Raw genomic sequence first — 19,520 nt, forward strand, 5'->3', positions numbered from 1 at the left:
AAATTCCATTCAAACACAGGATTCTGTCTGGTCATCGTCAACTTCTTCCTCTCAACCCTAACTGGCATCTTCATGGCTGAGTGAGGAGGGAAGAAGTTAGAGAATTTATTGCTCTCTTATCAGGAGAAACTTTCTCTGAAAGATTTAGGTGTCCTGTGGCTGCTATCTCGCTGCAAGTCCTTTCTTTAAAAAAAATCTTACATAGCATAGTTTCTATTTTAACATTTTGTTATAACCTAAAACTACATTTAACACACTACTTAAGCAAATTAATACAGTATCACTTTCTAACATAACACATATAATACTCATTTTAATATTTGCGAAAAGCCAATCATAAAATATGCATTTTTCACACACATAAGCACACACATATATGCACATATACACACTATAGTTATATATACGTGCATACACCGTATCTACACACACACAAATATACATATATATACATATAGAGACATAGATCACTATGACAGCACCCGGGAGCAGTAACACAGGCACAAGGGCAGGGGCAGCCGCGGCCCCAGCGCTGCTGAGGCCGGGTGCCGACTCCCATCCCCGCGGGCACACAGGGACCGAGAGCTCGGGCTCTTCCCTAGGAAAACTCTCGGCGGCTTGAAAAAAACCCGGGGCTCGCCGTGGCCGGCAGCGCCTGGCAGACACTCACCGTGGGCACATCCAGGTCGCCGTCCAGCCATGGCCCTTCCCCGAGCCTTTCCGGGGGTGGAGCCTCCTCCTCTCGGTTTCCCCCGCTCCTCCTCCGCTCCGTTTCCCCCGCCCCTGGTCCCCGCCCGCGGCGCTGCCCGGCTCGCGGCCCCGCCGTGACGCAGTTCCGTGTGACGCCTGGGCCACGTCCGGGCGGGCGGATTTGAAATTGCGAGGAGGCGGCGGCGCTGGCGGTAACGGCAGGGCGGGGAGCGGGGGGCAGTGGCAGTGGCAGCACCCTCACTCCTTCACCCCCTCACCCCCCTAGGACAAGTGTCCGTGCGGCGGCGGTGAGTCCCGGGCTGCGGGCTCGCCGCTGAGTCCCCTCGGTCGCCTTCGGTGCGGTTTAGACGCGCTCTCAGGGCGAGCGGGTGGAGCTGGGCCCGGCTTTGCCGCGCTCTACGCTTTCTTGGTTTTTTTCTTGCTGGCATGTTGGCTCTGGCAATCTGCTCTTAAATCTCTGCTCTTTCAGAGTCCTGCCTTTTGTCAGCAGCTGTGTGGCCAGCAGCACCAGGGCAGTGACAGAGCCCTGTACGCGGCACTGGTGAGGCCGCATCTCCAGCGCTGCGGCCACGTCTGGGCCCGCAATTCATTGAGGGGCTGGAGCGTGTCCAGAGAAGGGCAACGGAGCTGGGGAAGGATCTGGAGCACAAGTCTCCTAAGGAGCGGCTGTGGGAGCTGAGGGTGTTTAGCCTGGAGAAAAGGAGGCTCTGGGGAGCCTTATCACTCTGGAACCACCTGAAAGCAGGCTGTAGCCAGGTGGGGGTCGGCCTCTTCTCCCAGGCAATAAGCGAGAGGACACGGTGTCAAACTGCACCAGGCTTTGGTGGGACAGTTGGAGGAATTCCTCCACAGAAAAGGCGATTACACACTGGAATGGACTGCTGTCGTGAATGAGTGTGTTAAGCTTGCTCAAACAACCACCACACATGCCCAGCGTGGTGGTGTAGTCAGTGTCCCTGGAGCTGTATAAGAAAAGGCTGGATGTATCACTTAGTGCCATGGTCTAGCTTACAAGGTGGTGTTTGGTCATAAGTTGGACTTGATGATCTTGCAGGTCTTTTCCAACCTAATTGATTCTGTTATTCTAGAAGCTAATTGCTTGCTATGATTGTGAAAATTCATTCTCTTTGTGGTTGGTCCCAGTTAAAGTAATGGAATAATGCAGATTACTTCCCCAGACACAGTGAAAAATGCTGCCCTATGAATTGAGCTTGAGCTAAACTTCTGTTGTGGTTTGTGAGCAGTGGAACTGGAAGCAAAATGAAGCAACAGTTTATATTAATAATGTGTTTTGGTAACATCTGTAATAGAGGGAGTTTTTATTAGTTATAATTCAGTCATTTAAGCCCATCTCACAAATAAAGTAGAACGTCTTTAGAGGGCAGAAGCAGGCAATTTTTGTGACTTAATGTTTTGTGAGTTCTGTTTACTTCAAATTCCCCCTTAATGCCACAGGGGATAATGGTCTTAATATTCCAGTTTGATTTATATGCTGCATGCATATTCTGAAGAGAGCCATAATATTATCTCAGAATAGGTTTTCCAGTTATTGTGCTGTAATACTGGGAGATCAGTTGCAGAGGAATGGGCGGGCTCAGGACAAGAAGCTCAGGAGCTGATGTACAGCAGAAGCGCTGTAAGCAGTACTGGTGTACTCGTGGTAGTGTGGCCTTTTTCCCAGTGGACTGAAATGAAAAATTTCTCAAGCTCTTTTGCTTTTGGGACCTGTAGGTCTGAAATGACCAAATGTAAAGAAAGACAAAACAGTAGGTTTGGAAGAAACACTAACACTTTTTATCAATAAAATGGTTGATTTAAAGGGCTGTGGCTGCTCTTATATATTTGAGGATTCTAACACAATTTTTTTTCTTTCTTCTTTTTTTTTTTTTTTTTTTTTGGTCCAATGTACAGGTCTACTTGTTTATTCTGAGTCTTTGGAAAATCATTGTGGCATTTAGAAAAGAAAATACCCTTAGGTCCTGGATTTTCTGATACTGCTGGAATACTGAGGGATTGTGGTTTACAGCAGTCACAATGAGGCGAAGCTCAAGTATTGCTGGAAGCAGCAGTCGACAATCTATGATGGCACTGAGAGTGCAGGACACCAACAAGATGGGTCTTCAGACACCTCAGATGTAAGTCTGGCTAGTGATGTTGCTAAAAATAAGTATATAAAACTAATTCTGAAGAGATTTATTATAGTGTGTTTGAGTGTGAGTAGCAACTGAGGGGAAAAAAATAAGACAGTGAGAAGAAGGCTCCCTACAGCCAAGGGTGTTTGCACATGTGCTCCAGTTTTGCAAAAATACTTCCTTTCTGTATGAAACATGACACATGTACTTGTGTCATGTTTCAAATGTAACACTTTGTTACGTGTTTCTGAGGAGATAGCTGGATGCATCAGTTAACCTTTCTAAGATGTTGGGGGATGAAGGTGCTTAGGAATATATGAGTGTTTGTATCACTCTTGTATGAGCTATGTATGGTCTATGCAGGGGTCTATTCCTATGTCTATTCCTTTTAAATATTCCTTAAATATTGTAGATTTTATTTACAGTCTTGTACTATAATACAAGTACTATAAGAGCTACTTACTATAGCTCTTGTATGAATTGGTAGAAGTAGTCACTTGAAACTTTTTGTGCTCCTCAGGAAGGACAGAAGCACCTTTGGGAAGCTGAGCATGAACAAACCTACATCTGGAGCTTCAGAAAGAAAAGTCAGCTGTTTTGGGAACAGGTATGGATAGCTTTTGTTGTCTGCACTGTACATTAAAACAAAAATGATCCTCTAATTTTGGTAATTTTCTTTCTTGACAGATTTTCACTATAGAGAATAATGGATCTGAGGCAAGCTGACCTTCAGGTCTGCCTTCCTCCAGTCCTTGATCACTAAACAATAATGCTGTGGAGTAGGAATTGCTTTGGGAGCTTTATTTTTTTTTTCTTTTGGGAATGATGTGCACTGCAGACCTTAAGAGTATCTCAATACATTTTCTTGTTTAAGAAGAATGACATTGGAAGTATACTCTGCATTAGTTTCCTCTCTCTGATACAAACTTTCCAAAACTCTATAATCTTTCTACTTAGCTCATGACTTTCTGTGTTATGGGTATCTTCTTGGTAGTACCCCATTGTTGCAGAGGTTATTCCTTTTAAATATTCCTTAAATAGTTTTAGAGTTTATTTACAGTCACCAACTTTATTTTTTTTCATCTTTGGGGTATTTTTCTGCTCTCTAAAAGTTTATTTCTTTCAATAAAATGAAGAAAGTATTCATCTAGGATGCAGTAATCTTTGTTGTACTTATGGCATTGTGACTTCCAGGTTGATGATGTTTTTCCAATGACCTTAAACAAAGAGAAAACTTCAAGTATCACTTTTTATAACAAATGCAAAGAAAACAAAGCTAGCAGTTGTTGTGACTTAAACATGAGGAGAGTTCTTCTTTCTATGTATTGTCACAAGGCCTGTATTTATTGTCTGTCCCTAGAGTGAGTGGGGCTGGAGGGTCACGCAGCAGCCAGTACGGTGTGTTTGGGACAGAAAAGATAAAGGATCCCAGGCCCCTTCATGACAAGACATTCATCCAACAATGTATCAAAAAGCTTTGTGAGGTAACATATTAACTTGTTCTGCATGTATGTTATGAGGTGTAAAATGTGCTAGTCAAAATGGTTATTTCCCTTGGTTTCAACTATAAATTTTATTTAGTGACTGGTATTCCGTGTTTCTTTTGCACAGTTCCTTGTTGAGAATGCTTATGCCCACAATGTTTCCGTGAAATCACTACAATCTCCATCAGTTCAGGACTTTTTAAAGATCTTCACCTTTATCTACAAATTCCTCTGCCCTTCTTATGAACTGCCTGACTCAAAATTTGAAGAGGAAATTCCCAAAGTTTTTAAAGACCTTGGGTAAAATGATTATTGTTAGTTTCCTGGGCTGAATAGATATGCTATGGCTAGAAATTTAAAAGCTAAGAATTCTGCATTGATAGTTGGGGGGAATGGATAGGTTTATTTATTCAGATGAGACTCTAAAAGTAAAATGTTGTGATTGCTTTGTTTCACTTTTGTTTAATTTAACTCTAGGTTTACTCTCTGATTTTCAGCATCTGCTATACATTTTATATTTGAATTTACAGAACTATAAGCTCTGGGAATCTTGCATTGTCATGTAAAATTTAATTGATTATTTGTATAGAACTTTGGAGGACAAGGCACAATTTTCTTTTACAGACCTTTCTGTTCATTTTGTTAGAATCTAAGAACTAAAATTTCCAGAATTTTGGATCAAGACAATTTAATTTTAGTTTAAACAAATTTAATTTAGTTTAAAATATGTTTTCCTGCAATTTTTCCCATTCTGCTTTCAAAGCAGAATGTGGAAATAACAAAATTACTGTTGAGGGGCGACAAACACTAAGTAGCTGAGTGGTTTGTTGCTGAATTTGTTCAGTGTTTGAAATCATTAATGCCCCAACACTGTCTTGGAAAGAAAATCCTCTGCCTCTTGATAACTGTGAACTTTCAGTCTCATTAAAAAAAAAAAAAAAAGGGAATGTATACCCATGATGGTGTCAGAGTGCCAGGGCTCCTTAAATGTAGGTGCAAATCTTTTTTGTACACTTCTCAGCATTTTAATAAAGTTTTGTTTTAATCTATAACATTTGAAACTGCTGATATAGCTTAAAATGTTGAAAAGGATTACACTCTGCTGCACCAAGGGTGTAATTCTGGATAAAATTACTAATTCTGACAAGTCACTTGAAGTTTTGGGAGTTCAAGGAGCGTCTGGATGACACTCTTGATCATATGGTTTAGTTGTAGGCAGTCCTATGAGGAGCAGGGAGTTGGATTTGTAGATCCTTACAGGTCCCTTTTAAGCCTTGATATTCTATGAGTTGCAAAATGAGAAACCCATGATAATTGAATAAAATTGTGCTGTAAGAACTCAACTAATTTCCTTTGAAGTATAGTAGAATTGAGTTTGCTCTTCCTTCTGTGCGTTCATCTACATATAAAAATGTGCTGCTGTATTTTCAAAATGTGCTGGTTTGTTTTCATCACTGTCTTCCACAGCTATTAAAAATGTATCTTCTTTGGCTGTACAGGTACCCCTTTGCTCTGTCAAAAAGCTCCATGTACACTGTGGGAGCACCACACACCTGGCCTCAGATTGTGGCAGCTTTGTTTTGGTTAATTGATTGTGTCAAGGTAATGTTTGTCTTAAGATAAATATTTTCACTTTCCAGGCTGGAATGTTAGTTTCAATACAGATTTAGTACATATTTTCTACAAATCTCTTTGTTTAACATATATGTTCTTAGCAGTCATCTGGGAGCTGACCCTTGGCCTAATGTTTTAGTAACTTTTAAAGTGAGCTTTTCATGTTATATTATGATAGGTTTTTTTCTTTACATGTATGCACTGGATAAATTAATGTATAAGAGGAGGTGGCAAAATGCTGATCTGTACATACAATAAACGTGAGAAGTTAATGAGTATAATCACTGAATGGAACGTGTATCTCCAGCGCAAATGTTGTGACATCTGCCATTCTCTCCTAAATTTGAAATCTAAGGATGGAATTTTCAATTGAAATTGTTCAAATGTCCTGTGATTCTGATACAGAGTGGCAAGTTTTCAGTTAGAGTGGGGTGTTTTTTACTTAATTTTGGTTTTGTTTGGTTGGTTTGGGTTTTTTAGTAGTCCTAACTGTTGTTGCTGCCAACTCAGGACTGAGCAAAATTTGGCATCTGTGACAGAAGTTGACCACTGCTGAATTGAGCGCCCAGGAAAACCCTGTCCTTTTTTGCTCAAAAGACACAAGACAATTTGGCAGTGTTGACTGTCTAGTTCACGCCTCTTTACCTGTGTGTTTAGTCAACTCAACACAGGTTCATTCCAACCTGCTTGCTGAAATCCTAATCCAGTGGTTCTCTGCTTCTTTTCACGAAAACTAGCATGGAAACTAATGGATGTCTTCATATTTGCTCTTTGTTGTGTGCACCTCTGCTTTTCAGCTGTACAATGCGATCAGGGAAAATGCACCATCGTTCGATGACAGACAGAGCTGGGGAGGAGAGACAGATGATGGAATTGTACATAATAAGGTATAATAAAAAGGAAATTAGAATCAGAATTGCTCAACTGGATTTTGCAGTGTGCTGTAACAACACAATTTAATTACAGTTTAGATTGCTGGGTCATGTATTTATAGATTCTGTTCCCTTTTATATTCACAATGCTTTCTAGGAGGTAGAGTAGTATTGTATAAAAAACCTGATCAACTATTTCCTGAGCAGGTATCATGATCAGTCTATTGGTGTAGACTGGGTATTAAACAAAATATTCTCTTTATTTTATATTCACCTTATTCTACAAGTATATACTGTTCTCCTTTGTAGAGAAAGGGCATCATTATGCTGTTTATTGTTTTAGTAGAGTTTCTGATGTATTTTCCTTTAGCACTCAAGACTTCTGAGGTTAACTGCAGTGCAGTGTAAAGACCGTGACTTCATTCTAAATATAGTGACTTGTGCCAATATCTACTCAGTTTACTATGTAAAAATTGGTTGTAAAGTTTTATTTCTGAGCCACAAAATAGGGTGGCAGTATAATTCGAGCTCTTAATCCAACAGTTTGCTTTCTTTTTAATTTATTATGGATTATTAGTACTACTCAGATTTAACTCGGTGTTAAATCACAGCAGGTGTTTGGAGAGGGTTGCATTATAAGCTAAAACACTTAATTAGAAATTGCAAAAAATCAAGTAAAATCATAATTTTGGACTAAGGTTACAACATGATGGTTGGCAAGTAACAATGCTTTTAAACTAAATGCGTTCTTCTACATTGGCACTTATGCATATATATATAGATACAAAATTCACAATGCTGGTGTAAATGCTTCTGAAGCATCTGTGACTTAGTGTCTAGCAAATTCTTTTTGGGTAACCTTTCTTTAATTCTAGATAAGAGTACTTTGAGATCTACAGATCTGAATTTTAATGGTCATATTTATAGAAAAGGTCTGTTAAACAGACCTGCAGTTTCCATAAACTAGCCTGAGAGAATCATATGCATCAAGATGAACAATTCTTAAATATTCTACCTACAATCTTTGTTAAATATAATTGTTAAAAATACAGTATTTCCAGACCTTTCTTAGTGTGAATTATAGTTGTCTCCTTCTGCCTGAATATATAATCTGTTGACATTCTATGTTCAAAGGGAGGAAAAAAGTTTAATTTTACAAAAGTACAATCGAAGCATTAAAGATATTTTTGATGTCTGTTTAATTCAACTGATTGAGTAGCTTTAGCCTATCCAGACATTTTACAGGTCTTGGAATTGTTGAAATGAAAGATTTTTAAATTGTTTTCAGCTTTTCATGGACTACTGTGTGAAGTGCTATGATCTTTTCATGAAAGGGAGAGATACCTTTGAAGAGTTGGATGCTGAAGTCCAGTCAAAATTAAGTAAGTTTTCAAATTTTAAGTATTCAATTGTGTTACCGGTTTCTTTTCTCCTAGCATCAGTTTGTTCAGTTTACGAGTGAAAGTGATCTAAGGGAGTCTGAAATACCTAAGTATGTTTCAGTTACTTCAACTTAATGCTCTCTTTATGTGTATTTTTAGCAGTACGGATGGATAGATCATGATCTGCTATCAGCTGTAGCTGTGTCACCTGATTTTTTTAATGTCTTTGTCACAGAAAACCAGTATATGATTCTTCAGATGTGAACTCCATCTATGCAGATGGCTCTTGTTTCTGTCTGGAAAAGTTAACAATTAAAAAAAAAGAAAATTATTTTCAGAGGATGCACAGCTGACAAGAAAGTTCAGCTTTTGAAAGATCTGAAAGCAGTCTGCAAGAGTTCCAAACTCTATTGTGAGGATTCTGTGTGTGATTCAGCATGCACCTGTGTTTGTCTTCAGGGAGGTAGAAAATTATTAGGGTTTTTTGACTCACTCATTTCACCACCTGCAGAAATACAAACACAATGTGAGAAAAGGAAGAAAAACATTTCTTACTTTCTTTGCTCTCCTATGAAAAGCCAGACCTAGAGCCCTTTGCAAAATGGAGCCATCAGTTGGAGAGGAAACAAGATACCACACTGTTACTGGATATTGGGAAAAAATAATCATCCCATTTTTTGGCAGAGCCAAATTAAGTTAGGGAAAAGATGACTCAAGAAGCAAGGAAGTATATGGATAAGAAAGAGGTTGTTAAGTAAGTTTGATTTGTTCTAGCTTCACAAGGTAGTCCTGACTTGTATACTCTCCTGTGGTGTGGGCTGTATGAGAGTTTGGAAACCCTTACCTCTTGAGAGTGACTTTGACATGAGAACTCTTTCTGACATAAAGACTGAGAAACCCATTTTTCTTCTTGTTTGTTCTGGGGTTTTTGCCTGGTTACATTTTAATGAAAGGTTTTTCTGGTAAGTTTCTTGGTTGTTTTTAGTTATTTTTTTAGTGTAAAATAATTATCCAGATAATGGGTATTTACTGTGCTGAAGCTCAAGTTCAGATACTCAAAATAGGTGGTGATATTGAGATAAATTTGTAACTCCACTCTCTCTTCTGCTCTCCCACAGAGGATTTATTTAATATAGATCCATTCCAGATGGAAAGTTTAGAAGCTGAGAACAAAAGACTTCAAGAAGAGATTGCAAGACTAGAAAAAGAAAAGGAAAGTGAGCCGGTTAGTAAATTGTGTCTGTTTTTATGGTGGAGTTGAATTTTATAATATCGACAATTTCTGAATGAAGATACTTATGATACATAACAAAGGAAAAAATTTCAGTGCTTTGAGATTTTAATTAGGCCAGACTTTTACAGACTCTATACTATTAGAGAACAAGGCTTTTTTCTGTGGAATCTTCAGTAACTATTTGATAATGTGCAGGTATTTACAGGTAATAAGGTCTTATATTGACTGAAATATCAATAAAATACTTGAACCAAATTTTTTAATATAAATTTCAACCTTATTTTTTTCAAGTGTGTTGGTATTCAAATATGAGGCATGGGATTCAGTGGTAACAAATATATTGTATGGAAAATACTTTGCTTGAAAAGCTGGATTCTGCTTTTAATAAATCCTGAGTTTAAAAATGGGTTAGTGGCTGTGCAGGTGGGAAATTGAAATTGGTGCCAACTGTGCAAAATCTGCTGAGCTTATTCCTGGCTTTCCATGCCCCTGTTTCATCTGCCCTCCATGTATTATTAGAGTTAAGTTGTGGACTACCTGTAGTACGAATTGTCTAAAGCACTGTCTGATGCAAATGAGAGACATAATGCTGAAATGCAAGAATCTTTTCAGCCTTCTTTGCTGTTATTTTAAAGGTGTCTTGACTGGACTTAGCTGTCACAGGGATAAAAAATTATTAAAGTTCTTTAGTTTTATATTTGTGCTATTGATATTGATCAATTACTCTACTGTCTTATCTGGAAAGTGAAATCATTATTTTATATTTATCTAAGAGTGGTTGTTCTTTTCACCCATTTCCTAGGATCGTAGAGTAACGCTACGAAATGTGAAATCGTCCCTTCAAGCAGACGTCCAGAAATACCAGGCTTATTTGGCTAATATGAAATCTCATATATCCATCCTTGATCAAAACCTGAAAAGTGTTAATGATGAAGTTGAGACAGCAGGTAAGGAGGACTTGATCACAGTCAGGACAGTGAAGCTAGAAGTAGTCTTCAAATAATTGGAGTTCTTAGCTTGAGAGCAGAGCAAGGTACTTGGAGTAGCATGATGCTACAAATAAACTTTCCAGAATGGATTGCTAATAAAATTATTTTTTGTCTAATACTCTCTGTACACTGGAGTAATGAAATGGTAATGTTATGTAATAACTGTCATTTACTCATACAATACAGAGGTGAGGTTTATGTATATAGGCTGGTATTTTATGTCCATTTCACAAATGTTTTATGTACTTAGGAGCAGAAGTAGAAGCCATGAAGCAGGAGAATGCCCGGCTCCAGCACATCTTAGATAACCAGAAGTACTCAGCTGCAGACATTGAGAGAATAAATCACAAGAGAAATGAGCTGCAGCAAACCATTAACAAGCTGAATAAGGAGCTGCAAGCAGAACGAGATCAGATGTGGAATGAAGAGATAAAATATGCTAGGAATAGAGACGCGGTATGTGAAAACCCCACAACACTCAGAGGTGGCTGCCAGTTTTCATCATGCAAGCTTAAAATTGGAGTCTTGATAATTTCTTTCCTAAATAACCTAACACCACCATACGTGTATCTAACCAAGCAAAACTGACAAGAATGGCCTCTGTTTACAGTACCTCTGAAAAATGTTGCGCTTTTTTCCCTTTTTCTGTTTTGCACTTAATGAAAATGTACTTTTTTCCTGCATCGTAAGAGATGTGTCTAGAATATGAAGCATGGTCAGCTGGCACTGCTGTAGCATTAAGAGCTTTGATAACATTAGCATGCCATTGCTTTGGTAACACAAGAAATTGCAGGCTAATGTTAATATTTCAGAGCAAGGAAGTAAGGCAAAACTAGTGAATTTGAATCAATAGCTTTGCATGCATTTAGGCCTGATTAGTTCTTTGTGTAGCAGTTGTAACATCTTTCAAGGGCCAAGTTCAATCCCTTCAAACAGAATGAAAAGATATAGTCCTGTAAGTGATGGGATTTAAAAGCTTTCTGCTTTGCCAATTGGAGAACTAAATAAAAAATTTCAAAAATGTTTGGTAGGATCACCCTTTATCAAGCACTTTTATCAACTTAAATCCTCAGGTGCAAGTATGAAGCATATAAAACCGGAAAAAAAAAACCCTGGGTTCTTTAACGTTTGCATTTAATAGCACTCATTAATTAGAAGTTAAAGCATTTAATAAGCTTTGTTTAAAGGCATGCTCAAGTTAGTTTGTTGTTAGGATGTGTGGCTGTGTAGCATTTCCTGTCAAAACTAATGAGAGAAGGCATATTGACCTTATAACTGATCATTTATTTAGTAGTATTTTCCAGCACGTTTTTAGTTCCCTATCAGCTAATTCTCAAAAACTTGAGGCAGGAAAAATTATGGCAGATGAATATAGAAAACCACAGGTGAAACCATTCAGTGTTCTCAGCCATAGACACTAAGAAACCTCAGTGTGCAAACTCTGAAAGAATCATAAACCAGTACCTAATGCAGCAAACTGCTGTACTGGCATTGCATACAGCTCTTGAATACTGTGGGGTAGCAAGGAATTATGGCTACAGAGAGCAACTCAGGAACTTGTTTAAAGTACTATATTAATACTTCTTGCTCAGCTTTTCACTTGTATCTCTTCTATGATTTGTGCCCTTTTCTCCTCTGAGCAGATTGAAATGCAACTGGCAGAGTATCATAAACTGGCTCGAAAGCTGAAATTAATTCCCGTAAGTGCTGAGAATTCCAAAGGCCACGACTTTAAGATTCAGTTCAATCCTGATTCAGGACCAAATTGCCTAGTCAAATACAGAACTCAGATCAAGGTAAGTAGAATCAACACTGAAGGCCTTAGATACGACTCACAAAAAAAATGTGTTTCTTTAGGAATGCTGGGAAGGTCTCTCAATCTCACAATGAAATGTCATTGAAAAGCTTGTTTGATGAGTCACCATAATGACATTGTAGTATGTGAAAGAGATTTGGTATTGGAAAGTACAGGAGCCTAAAAAAAATAAAAGGCAAAGATGTATTGGGGTGCATCTTGGTTCAAATTAGAAAATTGCATTTGTTCGATCTTCTTGTATACGTATAACAGGTTCCCCTCATGGAGATCATCAACGAGACTGAGGAAGAAATTAGTAAAGCCACTCAACGGAAAATTACTCTGGAAGATACTTTGGAACAGGTGAGTTAGTTAATGAAGATTAACACTAAGATACCAACCTTAAAACCTTATCTGCCTCTTTCATTCACCTTTTTGCATAGTTAAAGTGTGATGTGTTGGGTTGGTTTCTTGAATTACTTGGGGTTTTTCTGAGGACAAGTAGAGGGGGAGAAACTGTGAGAAAACTGCTTTTATTGTAATGGAACCTAAAAGTTTTTCTAAGAACTGAGGTCTTTGTTGGTTGAAATATCGTGTATTCCCTGAATTAAAGTTTATGCAGCTTACATATACTTGACCACAACCATTGCAAGTATTTGTTTCTACTAAGTTACCCATTCCAGTTGATTGTGTGGCTTACTATCACCGACAAATTGTCATCAGGAAGATTTTTAGTACTATTGGATTTGGGACAGATTGGATTTGGGACAGATTGAAAGAAGGAGAATTTTATTTCCTCGTTCTTCTGCCTTCTACCTGAGCATGGTGTTATGTGGTATGGAATGTCCTCTTGGCCAGCTGGCCTCACTATGCACCTTCCCAGTCTCTTGCCTATCCCTACCCTACTCAGTGAGGGGCCCTGGGAAGCATAGAAAGCCTTGGAATGCTGTGTTAGCACTATTCAGCAGTAGCCAAAACTTTGGTGTGTTACCAACACTGTTTTAGCCCCTGATCCAAAACAAAGCATAACATAGGCTGCTATGAAGAAAGATAATGCCATCTCAGCCTAGCCTAGTTTAATTGTTTAACCTGTTTAACCAGGTGTGGTTTGTGATGGCATGGATTTATATGTTGGAATTCTTTTTGAACCATACTTCCTTGTTTATGTTTTCATCCTAGGTGAATGTAATGCTAGAGGACAAGAAACGCAGTGTGAAAATGCTGACAGAAGAAGCTGAAAAGCTGGATGATCTTTACCAGCAGAAGCTTAAGGTAGAACTTCTTACACCTTGATGACAACTTATCCTTAACGATACCCTTATCCTTAATTTTTGTATTTATCGATAAATTTTTGGGTTGCATTTTTGTTTGGGCTTCTGCCTCTGCCTTCTTCCTTCCCTCTTAGAGGATTTTTTCATTCTTTTCAGAAAAGTGATTTGACTGCCACCTTAACTGAATCAATTTTCACTTTCTTGTAAGAGAATCTGGCATCATACTGTAGCAGATCCTGTAAATCATAAATTCCTGCATCCAGTAATAAAAGCAGCAACAATCATCTGACCTCAGGATGTCTCCGGGCATGTGCTTGAAGGAAATTTTAGGATTAACAGAACCTGTCTTGTCTAATCAATTTGTATATAATAAATACATTTACAGTTTTCAGTAAACATGTTTAATCAGCTTCTGTAAAAACTAAGGAAAACATTGACCAAAAGCATGTTAAATTGTTTTAATGATCTCAAACTGTTACTTCCTTTAGCTTCCTTTGCCAGCACAGGAGCAGTCCCTATTCTTTTCCCCACTTGCAGTTCAGCAACAAAACATAGCCACCCTCTCTGTTAACTGAGTGGCTATTTTGGTACCTCCCAACTTCTCTGACAACACTGCTTTAGTGGGACTGTGGTGCCCTGCAGAAAAATGTTCTTTGAACTACGCCAATGTTTACCACATATGCTCCTGTAAATCCAAACTCCTGTGCTATAGCCATGAAACAGGGCTATTTCACTGCTAATACCAGCTGAGGCAGGTGTATATATAGGTATATAAAGGCAATTAATTTAGTTTCTATTTTTCAAAACCACAGGACATTTAGCTTTTGATCTGTGCTTTTGCATATACTTTTCTCTAAAGTTAAGCTCATAAAATACACACTTGCCACCAGACACTTAGTCATGTAATTCCTCTTCTAATTTTTAAAATGCTGTTTGTAAGTCTTAAGTATTAAAATTATTTTTGAAGGATGATGTTTCAGTAATCTATCAAAATTGCATGTTGAGTTGACGTCAATTTTGTTTGGTTTTGTGGACTGTATAGCATCAACAGTGTCATTCTAGAAGAGATGATTTGGAATTGTACTCTTTCAGACAAAAAAGAAAAGCTATTTTCTTACTCAAATGTGGTTGTATTTTTAACCTAGAAACAGTTGTTCATAATGTGCCATTTCTAAGCTATTTAGACTATCTAAACAACACTTTTTGAGCTTTAACTCTGAAGGGAAAGTAGCTGCAACACAGGCCTTTAAATGTGGTTAAAGGAATAAAGAGATGGTTAGGCTTATTCTGGGATGGGGATGATACAGAAAACAGCTGAAACTTCAGGTTTGGGAGGGATATCCTTGGGGTTTTTTTCAGCTCTGAACTTGGAACTATTTGAGTGAATTTTGAATTCAAGTATTAGGATACAATCAGGTAGTAGAAAGAAAAAAGGAACCAAATTATACCTGAGAGAGGCCATTTTTTTTTTTTCTTCTCCTTCCTTATGACAACAGGAGATAGAAGAAGAAGACAAGAAATGTGCAAATGAACTGGAATCGTTAAAAAAGCATAAACAGTTACTTGAGAGTGGTGTCTATGATGGGCTCAGTGAAGCTACAAATGAATTGCATGATCACCAAAGACAGTAAGGCTCCTAACTTCCATGTCTGCCTTGTTTATTTTGGTTTTTAAGGATAAAGATATTTTCTTGAATGTAACATAAAGTTGTTTCAGCAGGTATCCATCTCAGTGTGTTAATTTCACAAGTTAACAACTGAAAGATGTTTCTCCTCAACAGTATTTTGCTAAAATATTTGTCTGCTGTATCAGAACTCCTGTTTTCCGCATAAGGGTTTTTCTTTGAGTATTAATATATTGTAACTTGGTTCAAATTAATACTAATGGAAAAAAAAGTATGGCTAAACGTGATGATAAATCAGACTTGAAGTGATTGTTTTAAATGTCAGGAATTCTCTAATTATGGACACGATCTTCTGAGTATCTTTACCTTTTAGATATCAAGTCGTTTTGCTAACAACAACAGAAAAGAAGAGAAAAATTGATGCTAACTTGAGTCGTCTTATAGAAACAGTTGCTACTCATATAGAATCTATAGTGGTAAGCTAAAATTTGATATTCAGAATTAAATCTCTCTAGAGACATTTTGCAGTTAAGCACTTGGAAATTAGAGCTTACTCTTTCTAAGGAAGTATCAGTTATTTAGCTGCTACTAAGTCTGTAGATTCTAGTTAAATTTTCTGACAAAATCTTTGGTGTAAATAATCAGAATTGATTGTTAAGTTTCAGCAGTAATATCCTGTCAGGTTAAACCTGCTTCTGATAGATGTCTTTCAGGAAAGTGTTTAACTGAAATCAGTTAACCTATGCAATGACTGCTTAAAATGCTTTAGCAGAATCAGGAAAATACAGACTGTGACAGAGCTAATAAAGCTTTCTGTACCTCTTTTCTAGAAATACCTTGATGAACAGAAGGAGAGAATATACAGAGACGATGAAGAATTCATGCCTGAAGATCAATTGTCAAACTTGACCAGCATCCTAGACAGTTATAAAAAGAAGGCTGAAAGTGTCTAATCACTAGAAAGATGAAGATAAAAATGTTGCATTTCTGAAGCTCTCATATGGGGCCTTCTAAAGGGATGGGTACTTACCTTTCAGTGTTTAGCACTGAAACTGATTTAAGTGGAAGAAAGAAATTTTGTTTTGTTGACACAAATACATTTAAGAATTAAACAATATATTTGCATTTTCTTAAATGCTTTGCTCAGACTTTGTACTTTCAATAGCATATCTATGTGTTTAGGGCACACGCATCACAGACAGTTCACATCCTTCCCCAAGCCTTATTTTACTAGCAAGACTAAATGTCAGTGTCTGTCTCCTGCTTGTTCAGTTACCTATGAAACTGCACAGAGACACCTCTTCCATGAGTAAAAAATCAAAACCTCTCTTGATAAGATTAGTCCTTGTATAGTAGCCTTGTAAATAATCTAGAAAAAGAAACACAGTAGTTTGAAAACCAAGCTTTGTCTTTAGCTGCTCATACTCCCAGATGAAACTTCACTGAACTTCTTGAATATATATACCAGAGAAAGCTCTAAATAGGACATCATATGAATTCTAGCTGTATATCTAATCACTTGTAGGTCTGGTGCATGTTAGATACATCAAAATGGTCTAAAATATCTGTATTCTTCTTGTTAGGCCGGTTGGACAGATTTTGATGTTTCCTCAGGAAAGTAACAGTAAAATTAGTGTATGGGCAGCTCTGGTCCAAATACTTTAAAGAAAGTGGATCAATGGTATGTGAAAATAGTACGTTTTTATCTATTCTGTGTATAATTTTGTGTTAAAAAATAAATAAAACCCAGCATTCATATCTTGGATAGTTTATGATGGTATTTCCTATTAAAAGCATTGAAGTATTTGAGTGTTGTTTTTATAGATCAGACATTTAAATATACAAAGATAAAAACAATTTTGCAGTTATTTAAAGGCATTTAGCAGCTGTTAAATAAAGAAAGCTGCTCCTTAATTCTACAATATTTGAATGCAACACGGATCCCTAGGATATATAACAAAACTTGAGTTAGACTATCTAAACACAGATTGAATTGTCTAATTCTAGGCTATTTTTGCAGAATGACTTTAAAACTCAGTTGTTCTTAACATAATGTGTGAATCTTCTGGCCCTGGTAAGAGTATTTTGTTTCAGATATAATATTGATGACATTATTTAAGCTTCTAATTTTTTGTTCCTTTTTTATACTCCAGAATTCTAATTTGACAGCTAGAAAAGTCTTCTGATAGCTGGGAAGTTTTTATGCTTTCTTTTGTTGTCCTCTTTTCTCTTATCTTTACAGACTTCCGTTTTGTTTTCTGTAACAAACTAGTCTTTACTACATCCCTGTTCCTTCTCTTTAGATGTTTTTTCCTTTTGTGATCTCTTTTAAGATTTTTGTTATCTAAAGCAAGGTAGCAATCTAATGGAGCAAAACTGAGCTTTTGATGAGAGCCACATTCCTTTAAACTATGTGCTTATTTAGGGGCGATGCTCTCTCTTGACTCCCCCATACCTGTTTATCTCTGCTTCTATAACTGACCTTGTGTTTTTAGCATCTGTAGGTTCCTTGCCATGTGCAGCAGTCAGTTCATTAAATGAGAGCAAAATAAATGGCATTTCCAAGGGCTTTATATTAACCCTAATGAACATGGGTCAAAATCAAAATCATGATGCCTTTGCTTAATGCACTGGCCAATGTAATATTCTGAAATTAAAGTAGTCCAAATAATTTCTAAAAATTAACGTTAGTATCATTGACAATGTGTTTTTGTTATTGGTCTGTCAGTTAACCTAAACTGCCTTTAGAACTACCTCAAATTTGGATCCAGGTTCTGTAAAATACTGTAGGGCTGTGTGTTATAATCCACCAGATCAACATCAGGCAATGTTTACTTGGTACTATGTCTTCATAATTTAAAAATTGAGGGAATTTTTTAATCCTCGTTTAACATGTTTTCTCTGTGATATTGAAAGTCAGGCAGTTGTTTTTGATTTGTGTTCTGGAATATGGCTTCTAAATTTAGGCAGTAGGCACTAGAACATAATTACTGCTTTTGGTTTTGTTTCTTCATTGGAATATAAAGTCTTAATGAGAAAGTACCACACCACCTGTACATTTCAGTAGTATGAGTAATTTGTAAATGTTGGCTCTTGTATGGATCCAGTTGCCTCATTTAGTGCTAGTATACCTTTTGTACAGTTTAATGTGCCAATTTTTGTATTCTTACACTCAATAAAATTTCTTATTCCTGTTTGTATAAAAGACTGATCCTTACTGCAAGTGTAGAAATATGACATAAAATCCCAATCATCTGACTTTCCTTGACAAACTACATAATCATTTTAGCAGCAGGTACTAACTCCCTGCCTCTCCTTGCTATTGTACATGCATTGTGTAGAGGAAAAATAAAATGCAGAAACATCTTCATGTAAGTTTTAGAGGAATAAAAATTGCTTTAACCTTTTTAAAAATAGATTGCTATTTAAAAATTCTTAGGAGCATAGGGCCAAGCTGCTTTGACAATGATTCATGTAGTATCCTTTTAGCATTAATCTCATGAACCAACCTTTTGCTATCTTCATATCACATAAGTATTTCCTTTACATGACCACTCTTGCATCTGCTTTATTATTATTATTTAGGTATAAAAAATAACAGTTGATGCTGGAAGTCTGTAGCTTCTTTTCTCTGGCAGAAGTTGTTTTTTTCATTTTTTGTTGTCAGAAACTCATCACCAACAAGAACATGGTAGTTCTTTTTTTGGAGTATTTCTTGAGTGCGTCAAGTAGATTCATTCAGGTTGGAAAGAGCTGCTAATTTCATTGAGCCCTGCTGTTAATCTAACAGTGCCCAGTCCACTCAACCACGTCTCTGAGTGCCACATCCTCATGACTTAAAAATGCCTCCAGGGCTGGTGATTCAACCATTTCCTTGAGCAGCCTGTTCCAATGCTTGACAATTCCTGCTGTGAAGAAATTTTCCTAATAGCCAATTGAAACCTCCTCTGCTGCAACCTGTGCCTGCTCAGGCTTTAGCTTTGCAGTGTTTTATATGAGGCTTCTGCAATTCTCTTCACTGATTTTGCCAACAATAAAGCACGGCATGCCTATGCAAGCCTTTAGTTCTGAGCTGAGTAACAATTTGTGCTCTGTGGCTCTGTAATATTTCCAATAGCTTGCCGGCTCTGGCCTTTTATGGGAGCTCTCATCCCTGCTCCAACTTTAGTGGTAGAATTAAAAAAAAACTATATTTTTTATGTTCTTTTTTGAAACAGTAAGGAAGAAGAAAAAGTCAATAGCTGAAGACATTCCCTTTTCACTAACATGGGCAACACCCTCAGTGCAATGCTCTAGTAAAAAAGGAAAACTCTGGTCTCATGCTAAATGACTGTAAAGCAATGGAAATTTTGTTAACAAGGGTATTGCCTATTCATTGCTAATTACATGTTATATGGTATACAAGTATTTTG

The 19,520-nt window shown here is 37.4% G+C and overlaps 2 protein-coding genes across 19 annotated transcripts in view; one reads left to right on the plus strand and one right to left on the minus strand.

Annotated features, from left to right (window-relative positions):
- LOC141728111 (N(6)-adenine-specific methyltransferase METTL4-like) overlaps positions 1-809 on the minus strand; it is a 52,584-nt gene extending 51,775 nt beyond the window's left edge. For all 15 annotated transcript variants that reach the window (XR_012578819.1, XR_012578813.1, XR_012578817.1 and 12 more), the window contains exon 1: positions 671-809. The gene's annotated coding sequence lies outside the window, so the exon portion shown is untranslated. The remainder of the gene's footprint in view (positions 1-670) is intronic.
- Positions 765-18,313, plus strand: LOC141728110 (kinetochore protein NDC80 homolog). Of its 4 annotated transcripts, none has more exons than XM_074534457.1 (17): positions 765-902; positions 2,623-2,846; positions 3,364-3,450; positions 4,204-4,327; positions 4,455-4,627; positions 5,827-5,929; positions 6,739-6,828; positions 8,102-8,195; positions 9,314-9,420; positions 10,232-10,376; positions 10,669-10,874; positions 12,062-12,214; positions 12,487-12,576; positions 13,393-13,485; positions 14,981-15,111; positions 15,482-15,584; positions 15,939-18,313. In XM_074534457.1, exons 2-17 carry the CDS (start codon positions 2,746-2,748, stop codon positions 16,059-16,061), a joined length of 1,923 nt encoding a protein of 640 aa, XP_074390558.1. In that variant the 5' UTR covers positions 765-902; positions 2,623-2,745; the 3' UTR covers positions 16,062-18,313. The 4 variants fall into 4 exon arrangements, with proteins under 4 accessions (XP_074390558.1, XP_074390561.1, XP_074390557.1 ...); XM_074534456.1 differs by having other exon boundaries at positions 823-998; XM_074534459.1 differs by lacking the exon at positions 765-902 and adding an exon at positions 1,132-1,467.
- Positions 18,314-19,520: the final 1,207 nt, after the last annotated feature.

The sequence above is a fragment of the Zonotrichia albicollis genome, unplaced genomic scaffold (genome assembly GCF_047830755.1).
Source record: "Zonotrichia albicollis isolate bZonAlb1 unplaced genomic scaffold, bZonAlb1.hap1 Scaffold_94, whole genome shotgun sequence".
Taxonomy (NCBI): domain Eukaryota; kingdom Metazoa; phylum Chordata; class Aves; order Passeriformes; family Passerellidae; genus Zonotrichia; species Zonotrichia albicollis.